This window comes from Acanthopagrus latus, chromosome 13, assembly GCF_904848185.1.
Source record: "Acanthopagrus latus isolate v.2019 chromosome 13, fAcaLat1.1, whole genome shotgun sequence".
Lineage (NCBI taxonomy): Eukaryota > Metazoa > Chordata > Actinopteri > Spariformes > Sparidae > Acanthopagrus > Acanthopagrus latus.
This window is the reverse complement of record NC_051051.1, coordinates 72,921-84,931: the sequence shown is the minus strand read 5'-3', so window position 1 is coordinate 84,931 and position 12,011 is coordinate 72,921. Positions and strand designations below refer to the sequence as shown.

The 12,011-nt window shown below is 40.1% G+C and overlaps 1 protein-coding gene across 3 annotated transcripts in view; it reads left to right on the top strand.

Moving 5' to 3' along the window:
* The window catches only part of dpysl3 (dihydropyrimidinase like 3), a 47,020-nt gene that overhangs the window by 32,569 nt on the left and 2,440 nt on the right, over positions 1 to 12,011 (top strand). For 2 of the 3 annotated variants that reach the window (XM_037119725.1, XM_037119727.1), the window contains exons 9-13: positions 506 to 662; positions 1,888 to 2,029; positions 3,028 to 3,198; positions 7,427 to 7,606; positions 9,222 to 9,393. In XM_037119725.1, the coding sequence (XP_036975620.1) occupies positions 506 to 662; positions 1,888 to 2,029; positions 3,028 to 3,198; positions 7,427 to 7,606; positions 9,222 to 9,393 (822 nt within the window). The remainder of the gene's footprint in view (positions 1 to 505; positions 663 to 1,887; positions 2,030 to 3,027; positions 3,199 to 7,426; positions 7,607 to 9,221; positions 9,394 to 12,011) is intronic. The other variant, XM_037119726.1, reaches the window with a different exon arrangement.

Here is a 12,011-nt window from a genome sequence, read left to right as displayed (position 1 = left end):
GGATTGTGCAATATAACATTTTTGAGAATGTACAGCAAGAAGAGAGTGGGCATAAAAGAAGAATGTGTGTTTAGGTGCCTCTGGTGACCTCAAAATGGCTTCTTCTTGCAGTAATGTGCACCTTTCAGGGTCATTAATGAGCTTGACACCTCAGTTTGGATCTGTTCACAAGCGTTTTGGGAGTGAGCAGGAATGCTGAAGAATACAAAGGCAGAAAAGAGTTAGTGACAGGCAAAACTGGCTCATCATGCACTGCAGAAAAGTTCAGCTACAATCGATCCAAAGAGAAATTTTTACATTGACAAGGGTGATGCTTGGCTTTTCAGAGATTGTACGTGGTTTCTATCCTGCAAACACTCTGAAAGCTTTTAGAGAGCTTAAACTGCTGACAGTTTAATCAGATTTGATTGATGTATTTTTGACAATGCCAAGAATCACTAAAAATAATTGTATGCTCACTACACTGGATACTTCAACAGATTTACGCTGTTATTTTTTTTCCCAGGAAATGTTGTGTTTGGGGAGCCAATCACAGCCAGCCTGGGGACTGATGGGACGCATTATTGGAGCAAGAACTGGGCCAAGGCGGCTTCCTTTGTAACATCACCTCCTCTCAGCCCTGATCCCACCACTCCAGACTATCTGAACACACTGCTGTCCAGGTACATATCACAGCACCTCCCTCTGGCTTCGTAGCTGACCTGTCTATCATCTTGTGCTTAGCTGGGACACGATACAACATGTTTTTAGTAAATGTTTCACATGATATTATGTCATATTATTATTATTAATGTTGAGTGAAAACATTGCAAGGCAAAGCAGGAAACAGCACATTTAGACAGTGTACTCAGTTGTATCATACTCATTAATTGTTCTGAGCCACAAACTGCTTGTTAGTGACCTAAATTTGAAAGTTTAAATTTTACATGTCAATAAATAAACCATGACTGATTTCATTTCTTACTGAAAATGTTGCCTTTACGCTTGAACCCTTCGGCAATATCCATTGCTGCAATGTTAGAAATCTAAAAGATGCAAAAGTCAAAAGTAAGCCTCACTCCTCACACACTGTACCAATACAGATCTCAAATGGTAAATGGTCTTGCATTTTTACAGCACTTTTCCAGTCTACTGACCGCTCAAAGCACATTACAGTTATGTTCATGAAGTTCATTTCTCCTCCATCTCCAGTCGGCAGTCAAAATTATAATTATTACAGGAATGAAGATACATACACTTTTTAATCCCTGAAGTTGAAAAGTTATCTTTGAGCTCTCCCTCCGTCTGTATGGACTGCAAATTAGAGCAGAGTCCTATATGAATTTGGGTGTTTGTTCCTCCAGAATGTCTGACTCTGCATCTGCCTCTCTCCTGCACAGCCCCCCTCACACAACACTTGGCAAAAGTCTTTTGTTTTGTTCAGATGGAGAGACCCCCTTGAGGCAGAAAAAACATATTAATCGGTTAAATGAATGCATGAAACTGGAGTTGTGGGTTTTTGAGTTGCCTATGATAAATCCTGGCATTCATTGTCTGGCAAGTGAGTTTGAGCTTCACAAGGAAACTTGTACTGGAAGAAAAATCAATGGCTCCAGGCATTTTTAAATCACTAGCAGTCCTTGTTCAGAAAATATCCCGTTCAAGTAAATACATTTATATTTTCCTTCAGTTTCAGAAACAGAATTCCTTTATTTGTCCCGCAAATGGGGAAATTTTCTCTGTCACAGCAGCCAGAGGACAGTAATATTACAATAATAATAGTAAAAATAAAAGAATATAATAAAAAGGTAAGATTGTGATTGCAGAACTTTTCTGGTGTACAAAGATTTGTGCAGATGTATTTCCATCTTAATATTTCTATTAACTCTGTATTTCTCTGTCCTCCAGTGGAGACCTGAGTGTGACTGGCAGTGCTCACTGTACCTTCAGTGTATCCCAGAAGGCCATCGGCAAAGACGACTTCACTCAGATCCCGGAAGGTGTCAACGGGGTGGAGGAGAGGATGTCCCTCATCTGGGACAAGGCTGTGGTGAGGACTACTTCAGTTTATATTTTACTTTCTTCTTTTTTAAACTCAAGAAGAAGGAGAATGGAAAGTAAAGAAAGTGAGAGATTCATTCTAGTTCATTATTTTCATCTTGATCTACTCCCTCTCTAACCTTCCCCTGAGGAAATCATTATTTTTCTAAACTTTGTTGCTGTTTGCTGCTCAGCTGTCAAATCCACATCTCTCTCATCTCTGCGGTTTCTATTCTTTTTTTTATAAGGACATTCTTGTTCTCTGTCTGCCTCCTTTTATACTTTTATACTACTTTTCCCAATATTTCTCTTCTCAGCTGTCAGTCCTTCTTCACTCCAGATTAATTTCACTGTCTCTGCCTTTCACTTTTCCTTTTCTATCTCCACATCTGTCCTTTCTTTCACCCTTGGATATAGCACACTGCCCTCATTTTTCCCCTTCCTTCTCATTCGTTATCACAAGCATCAGCGTGCTGCCAGCAGACACAGAGCATGCAGGTCCGTGCAGCTGTGGAGTGCTGAGCTGCCTGTAAAAAAGTAGATAGGCTCTTAAAAGTTACTTAAAATCGAAACTTGAAATGTGCATGCCCTTTTGAGATGCTAGTGGGCAATTTTTACATTTTGTACAGCACCAGGGTAGCTATTTTCATCCCGCTTCTAGCTTTTATGCTAAGCTAAGCAAATCACCTCCTGACAGACACGCCACAAATAATACGCAGACATGAACATCGTCTCAATCTTCATATCTAACTCTTGAAAAGAAACCAAAAATAAGACATTGCCTAACTGTAGTAGTATCTGATGTCAGAGCATTTCAAATTGACATTTTAATCAGTGGGATTTGCAATGCATACCACAAGACAACAAAATAAACAAAAAAAGCTACATACAGTATATAAGTATATATCATACCTTTCATGCAGGGTAAAAGGAGTACCAGTCACCCTTTTTTTTTTTTAACAAAAAAGAGAGTTTATTGTCTCCTGTTTTTGCCCGTTTCCCTCCCAGACCACAGGTAAAATGGATGAGAACATGTTTGTGGCGGTCACCAGCACCAATGCAGCCAAGATCTTGAACCTGTACCCTCGTAAGGGTCGGATTGCCGTCGGCTCTGATGCCGACCTGGTCATCTGGGACACAGACTCCATCCGCACCATCACTGCCAAGACACACAACTCGGTACGAATGGCAAAAAATTGACAAATTTCAGTTCGATTCAGCACACACAACTTTCACTATTTCTTTCACTCTACTGATCAGCTAAGGTGGACATTTTAAGAAACAATTCAGCTTAAAACAACTGAAACTATTTTTTTTTACACCTTTAATCTTACTTGGTTTGATAATGCCATTGTTGTTACACCAATCCATCTATTCTGTTGTGCAGAAATATGATTGGCTTAATATAAGAGCTGCTTTGAAAAAGAGAGATAGAGAAATTTAAAGATGACATTAAATGGCCTGATTTTTACAGAGAGTACAGCAGAATATGAGGTAAGTGTCTAACTCTGTGTGTGTGCATGTGCAAGAGACAGTAAGATAAAGAGAGAGACAGACAGAGAGAGAGAGATTGAGAGAGAGAACACATTTTTGAGCAGCTTCCAGAGAGCTCTCAGTTCCTCTGAGCGGAAATGAAGTCTCAGTGGATGTCCGCCACTAATACGACTTGCACTGCACCCGCCACATGACCAGCCTTCAATGTAAAGTTGAGCCACACTAAATCCAAAAACCCCCAGATATGGATGATTCAGCCACAACATTCTGTCAGTGATGCAAACATTTTCCAAAATGTCCTGTTTGGTCCAATTACAGAGACTCTATGTGCTGTATAATCAAGAGATATTTCCCTCCTCTGTATCATTTTCACTTGAATGACTTACTCAGAATGTTTTCATGATTGGACGACCATTGTGGGTTCAAAAGAATTATGCAACACAAGATACTAATTCTTCAAATTCTTTTATAAACCGCAGAGATTTGGAACATCTGTATATGTTGCTTGTAAGAAAAACAGCTTCAGTCAGAATACATTTGATTTCTTGGGAAACGTTTCAACATTCATTCTGAATCAAAATAGAAAAGAGTAATATGGTCACCAATTGCTTTGTGGTCCACTTCTTTTATCCAGATTATTTTGCAATTTGGGGCCTAGCGATTTAAGGCACTGATCATGGGTCACAGCCTGAAGACAACACAATTGTTATATATTAAAATTCAGAAAACATTTTTTGACCCGGCTGCAATTTAAAGGCTAACCCTCAAGTCTTTGAAACACCAAAAGCACGCTTTAACACAACACAAAAAACAATTCATGCAGCGTTAGACCATCAGCTACCATGTTTAGCTCCTTAAGGATGCTTCCAATACTGTGTTGTCTGACTCATAGAATGACTATCTAAACATGTGAATGGCAAAAACAAGCATATTTTGTGGACGTACTTTGACAGGCTCAGATACCTTCAAGAATTACCTTGCAACCATTGCAGCCTGTTCTTCTGTAGACAGCTGAGGCAATCCACTGGACAAATTCCCAAACCTTTTGCCTCTTTAATTCAACCCAGAATATGTAAAAGGTGTCTCAGAGTTAACCTGCAACAACATATTATATTATTTCTGCATCTGAGAATGGCTTCTTGTGCTTACCCAAAATCCACGCCACTTTAAGTTAGCATTCTCTTGCTTTTTGTTGTTGTGTCATAGATGTGACAAGAATCCTGCTTGCAGCTTGATATGACGATCTCAGTGCATTTATTTTTGTTGTTCTCACCTCTGAATTTTGAGGAAATGGCTCTTCAAAATCCCTATGCTTCAATCTCATAATGCCGTTTCAAATTGGAAATCTTTATCACAGCTATAGTCTCCTGGCATATTAAGCACATGGGTCTTGTGCTGGTTGGAGGGAGAATGAATGCCAATGTCTCAGTCCATTCTTCTTTGAATTGCCGATTTTCACTGTACACTTTTCTTTTAGCAGTGAACTTGGAACAAGCCGTGTTTGTGCAATCTAGGCTCCAACAGCCAGTAGGATTGTACATTTTTGGTTTATTAGCACATAACAAGTGACTAATTGTGCAGAAAGTCAGCCAGTCAAAGGAACTTTGGATCCTTCTACAGAAGCCCCGAGAGGCATGTGAACCTTTTTCATGTCATTAACACAAGAGAGATAAACATTTAGATTACAGAATGTATCACTTGAATATATTTTTCAGTTGCCCCTGTAGCCTTCTGTACAATTTTGCATCTTAACAGTATAACACAGTACATACTTGCTTTTGGCTTTTCAGTTTTGGACCATATGTATTTGTGTATTAAAAAGTGAAAACAGTTGGTAGATTTTAGTAGAATTTGCCTACTTGCAGCAGTTTAGCGGGAGAGTAATAACATGACTCTGTCTCTAAATGGAGGAATGGAAAGAGAAAGAGAGACCTGGACTAATAATACGCCTTCTCCAAATGTGGAGTACATCCACCGAGGATCCGCGGGTTCTTACATAATGATGTCACCCTTTCATTTCCTGCCGATCGTCCTTCCAGATAAAATAAAACAGAAGAGAGCAGAAGTTTTGCGCACGGAAGCTCCCACTTTCCAATAAATCTACCTTAATGGACAGTCTGACGGCAAGCCAAACAGCAGCGCCCCTGTTTACCAGCACACTTTGTTGAGGAATGCCGTCCCCAGTAGAGTAAATATGACTTAGACTGTGCAGCGTCTTAGCTTGTTATCGGTGAGCCCACATCTGGTCTGGATTGCTTGTTGTTGTCAACGTAAAAACACTCAGATGCACATAGACAAAAACAGGCAGCAACACACACACTCGTGAGACACACTCAGCTTAGTGATGACATCATGTTTGGCATGCAGTAGGTCTTAGTTATGTCCTGTTCTGGCCTGAATTTGGACGGCAGCAGAAAACAGGGCCGTGTGCAGTGGAAATCAGCAACAATGGAATGAGGGGAGGGGACCATCACAGATCACAAACATGGAGAGAAAAGAAAAGTTGGCACAAGGGGAACTGGAGGAGGATGAAGAGGGCAAAAGGTTGAAAAAATGTGAGGGATAACATAAATCAAGCAAGAATGAGTGAAGGGGTGAAAGACAGATATAGAAAGAGGAGTAAATGAATGAAGGAGTGAACAGCTGGAGAGATAACGTGAAGAGAGTGAGAGGAAGAGAAAGACAGCAGCTGTATGATGGCAGCTGTTTGCACATGCCAGACAGACAAGTGTAAGAAACAAGGTGATGAATGATAAAGGGAAGGAGAGTGTGGAGGAGTGCCTTTGCTCCTTTTCCCTTCATCCATTCTCCTACAGCTCCCCCTGTTGTTCTTCCTCTCCTTCTACATCTCTACAGAGGGGGTTAATTTATGTTTTTGTCTTCCCTCAGAATTCAGTTTGATTGAGCGAATATGATTTGATTCAATTTTCCAAATCAAAAGCCCCATGACAAATGAATTGAAAATGCCACTCTGTCAATTTGTACTGTCATTGGAGATATTAGTTTGAACCTCTGCTCATCATTTGTACACTGGATTTGCTCCCTTTTGTTCCTTGTTCTGTTCATTTTATCCACCTTACAAACATATATATACATACATATATGTGTATATATATATAGTTGTGAGATGGGTTTAAAATGTTAGGCTTGTTTGGCAGGAGGCTCTATTGAGGGCTTGACATGATATAATGTTTTCTGTGGTGCAGTGTAACCCAGAACTGTACTTAGGCAGAAATATGAGGTACTTTTTACTGCACTACATTTGCCTGACCGCTTTAGTAACTCCCGACTTTTCAGTCTACAGTTTCCTTCCTTTGTGATAAACTGAAGGATCAAGTATTCCGTTATGAGTTGAGAACATACTTCTTAACCAGATAAACTATTTAGATATCCTGAAAATGCGCTGTTTTACTGGAAAAGTCGACTTTTTATACGTATGTGGTACTCACACGACAGCCACGATCCAAACACACAATGATCTTATAGACTATGATGTGTTGCTGTTGATGAAACGACCCAACAGAATATAATGCAGCAGTAATATGAATTAGACAAAGACATCACATGAATAGTGAAACACGGACATGGAACATTTTACTGCAGGACTCGTAACTTTAAGTAGATTCAGCTGACAATGCTTGCATACTTAAGTAAGTAAAGTTTTGAATGCAGGAGTATTACTCGGAATGGGTTATCTTTACAGTGTGATATTAGTACTTTTACTTAAGATAAAGGATCTGATTACTTCTTCCACAGCAGGATGTTTGTATGCTTCCGCACCAGCAACAACTGTGGCCAGATCCAATTTGTTTGTGGGTTGACTTTCTTCAAATTTGATACAAATGTCCTCTATGAGTCAGGATGAACTGCTTAATTTTCTGAAGTATCCAATCATTTTATGTTTGTGTTTCAGACTGCTGAGTACAACGTGTTTGAGGGCATGGAGCTGCGTGGAGCCCCGCTTGTGGTGATCTGCCAGGGGAAGATCATTCTGGAAGATGGAAACCTTCATGTGACCTCCGGTGTGGGACGCTTCATTCCCTGCTCTGCCTTCCCAGACTTTGCCTACAAGCGTGTTAAAGCTAGGAAGCAGGTAAATACAGGGTTACACAAGAGTTATTGTGTTTAGGCAGATGTCTTATCTTTAAACAGTATGTCACATTTAGTTTAGTTACTGGTACTGATTATTGTATGGTTTCATGCTACCCTTGCAAATTTTTACTACAGAATGAAGTTGAACTGCTGAATAGATGCAGACAATCCATCCAGGAACACCCTAACCCTAACCCTGATGTAAAACACCTTCCTAATACAAAAGGAAATATGAATGGCACAATGGCAGAAACATGATTTGTCACTTATTCACCCAGTGACACACATTTATTAAGAATAATGTAGGGTGGAGGGTAGTGGTCAAGTTTGTATCCGGGAGGTGTGGGAGTCTGGGCTGAAATCGAAGCTGCAGTGGGGAGAGAAAGGAGGGTGGAGGCACTGAAGTGGGATGTGGGGGAGATACAGTCAGTCTGACATCAGCCTCCAAGGTTCAGCCACAGGGCACTCCATGCAGTGAGGGTGGTCGAGGCTTCGTCATCTTGGTTTTTAAAAAAGGATGCAGCAGGTTTGGATTTGGATAACTTTCCAGAGAGACCTCATAAACACAGCAAAGGGGTTCCCAAAGATACCCAAATTGACAATTTACTGTAGTCTCACAAGGCTGATCTGATTCTAAAAGCTACTCAGGGTGGTTTATACTTTATCTGGAAAGACCTTTACAGACTCAAATGTCAACAGAAGACTAAAAATCTGAATGTAATTACAGTATAAAATCTATAGCTACACATATAATATTTCAAATGAGGTCCTTGTTTAGTGCATAATTAGTGCTCCCTCTGTAGAAATACAATATAAAAGATAGTATATGGTATTATTTCTACAAATAGATCATTCAAACCCCTACATACTCAACATTTAAGTATTAAATCAAAATAATGGTGATGTTTGTTGTAAAATATACAAATCTTTATCTTCAGAACCATTTGAATAGATTGAATCGATTGCTGCCAGACACAGCAGCTATAACCTCGAGAAAAATAAATAAAGGGAACCTAATGGAAGACTGCTAAGAAAGAAGGGTTAGGGTTAGGGTCCAATCTATAAAGAGATGAGCACATTTAAGCTTTTGATTTACGAGAATGTGAACTTGTAGCAGACCCTGCTGTCTGCTCTCTTGCCGTCCTATTTGTGGGCCAAAAATCTCATTGTCCAACCATTTCCTAATTTGCAGCTGGCTGGTGATGAGAAAATGGAGCTGTTGTAACAGTGCGCTGTTTATCTTGGTAGCAGTCGCTGTTATGCTTTCTTCATTCACAGATGTCTCTTTCTAACTCTTCCAAGATTCCACTGAGTCACGCCACTGACAGACACACACAGACAGACAGACAATGGCTTCTTTACTACTAACATAAAGTTTCAACTTGCTTTGAAAACATACAAACATTAGATGATTTCTGCTCCAATCTTACTTCTGTTTGTGTGTCTCTCATTGTATAAATCTGGAACTGGTTCTTGGCAGGAAAATGCATATGTAATTCAAACACCACCAGTTGCACAAACAACTGTATAATGCTAAACAGGTGTGGAGCTGGTTACATTTATTTCTCTCTCCACCACCTCGTCTCCATCCTGACTTCTGCTTCTTGGTCCTGTAGCTGGCTGTCCTGAGGGCAGTTCCCAGGGGAATGTACGATGGTCCGGTGTCTGAATTCTCTATGTCCCGTGGCGGTACCCCCTCGGCCTCGGCACGTACCTCTCCAACCAAACAGCCCGTCAGAAACCTGCACCAATCTGGATTTAGTCTAGCAGGTAACCCTGCACCCTGCGGTGAGCTCAGCTTCTTATTACAACCCCCACCCCTCTATCATGCAGTCCTTCGTTTCATCTGTTTTCGGCCTGTATGTAGAAACATCAAAGTATTGTGCATGTGCATCAGTCAATCTACACGCCCCTGCCCTTTAATCTCAACACTTGATGCTGTAAAGGACAGCAGTCAGGTGATTTTGAGCATGTTGTTGCTTCATGAATGATGCATTCACAGCCCATGTTGTTGAGCATCAAGTCTGTGAAGAGTATCAAGTATCAAGTATTAAAGATGAGCGCAATCATTTATCTGCAGTATATCACACTCCTTCATAAAAGGGTTTACACACAGTCTATGTGATATTCTATCTGCTTATGCATGTCATTAAGCTGGCTGACTTTGCTCAGTTGAGTTTTAGTAAACCACACATTTAATGGCATTAAGTTAAACTTTGTTACATCAGTTAAAGTTGTCTGTTTGCTCTTGTGTGGTCTGACATAAACATTACCCCATATTAAAACCATAAAAATCTGTATTTCTTGTTATGTTTTTGTCGATGAATCAGAGTTAAAGACATTGGTGAAGGCCTTTGGTGTATTACTGTACTGTGCACATTTGACTGAGCAAATTGTGCTTTCTCTAATCCTGCTTTCCTGCATGTGTTTTTATACATGGATGCAGAAACTAGTGCTGCTGAGGGGGCCTAGAATGAGGCATAATAAAAACCATTAAAAGCTAAAGCCGTGGGATTTAGACTTGGGCATGCACATATTTCTTTATTTGGCCATTGCGTCCACTGTGGTTTTGCTTTTCTTTTAAATCAGATGTAAAGAGTCATGTTTCACTAAAATGTCAGAAGACTACGGACAGTTGACTGACAAAATGATGGAAGATGATTTATTGTAGCAAAGAAAAGCAAAATGGCCTATTTGACATCGTTTTGGATTTTGGAGGTATGCAGCCTGTCACCTGCAGCTCCTCATCAAACAGCTCTTTACGCTACATAGACATAGATAAAATTACTCCCTGACATATTTGAAATTGATCCACTGCCAACTAATGCAAAAAATGATTTTGCCCTGTAGATACATTTTTGATGAACGATAGTGGTAAGCACTAGGTGCATAGCATGTGACCAGCCTACTTCAAAATAGAAGTCAGCTTGTGTTTCACCATTGAATGCTGGCACAGCAGTCGGAAATGTTCAGTTTGTATCAGCAGTACATTAAAGGGATAGTTAGTTTTTGTTTGAAGGGGGGTCATATAAAGTACATATCTATAGTCGATCTGTTTCCTACCGCAATCACCAATCAGCGCAGTTTGGAGAAGTAGAGAGCCGCTCCAGCCCAGATGCTCAGCTTTGTACCGCAGTGAACAGAGTCCAGAGAGAAGGCGAAATAAACCACCTAAAACAAGGCTCGCCTTAAAAAATCTCTAACAGTTCAAGTGTACATTGTATAGGGAAAATTCACACTGCTTTACATCACCGTCAGACCTGCTTAAAATTCGCTTTGCATCACAACACCCTGTATTCACATTTAACATCTGTTCCATTATGCTGAGCTGCTGAGTGACAGCCTGATTTTGCCCCTATGTAAGGTCTGCATTGGATTATCTCGGATTTAGACAACCAGTGTGAGAGACAGATTTTGTCAGGTGGTAAAATAATGAACCAGATCAGTCAGTGTTTCCACTGTTTTATAATCAAACAGAGCAACTGTAGCTGTTACTGTAGCTACTAGTCATTCTGCCCTACCCTGACAGACTAAATGTGACGGTGTGTGACCTTATATAAGGAATAGCTACCCTGTCTAAGTCAGAATGGTGTTGGCTGTTTCTGTGAATGCATGTTGTATTTTTTAACAGTGGTTAACTCAGAAAAGTGAACAACTTATCTTTACAAGCGCAGCTTATGTGCGATACCTCATCGATGAAAAAAGAAGCTGACCTCGGATGGAAAGAATTTCCATATTTGAGAACATGATTTTAGAGGGAGTGAGGCTACTCCTTGTTTCCCAGGCTTTGTAATAGCTGTGCGTGTGTTTAAGAATGTGAGTATTCTCGTGTGAGTCACTCTCTTATCTATTTTAGTTTTTCCACGGTCACCACCTGCAGAGTTAATTTACTCATCTGGAAGGAGATGCGAAGGATTGTTTGCTTAGAAACAGTGCATCATACTCTGACATCATCTTACTTTCCATTTATATATGCAGTGATAATGTGTTGCAGCCCTGGCTCATCCTTTTGAGATGGTTTATGTCAAACTGTAGCTGCTTTTGTTAACATTTTGGCAGCAAAATGTGCCCTCCCCTGTCATCTCAGTGGCACATGCTATAAATCACAATCAATAATGATGTGTCTTGAAAAACCTCTAGTGCCTGGAAAGTAATAATGTGTGTGCACACAAGGATTTTAGTGCTATGACAGCATAAAAGCTATTCTGATGGGAGTATGTTTGAAAAGATTGGCAAATTACGCTAGTTCAAGAGGAGAGCAAGAGGAGAGTGAAAGGAGCCTGTAGTCTACAGGTCTGTTAAGATGGATCCTTTTTATTGTGCTATTTGGATATTTTAACATACATTTTAGATAATACCATTATAGCTGAGGACATTTTTAATAGAGCCAGACTGATGCTTGATAT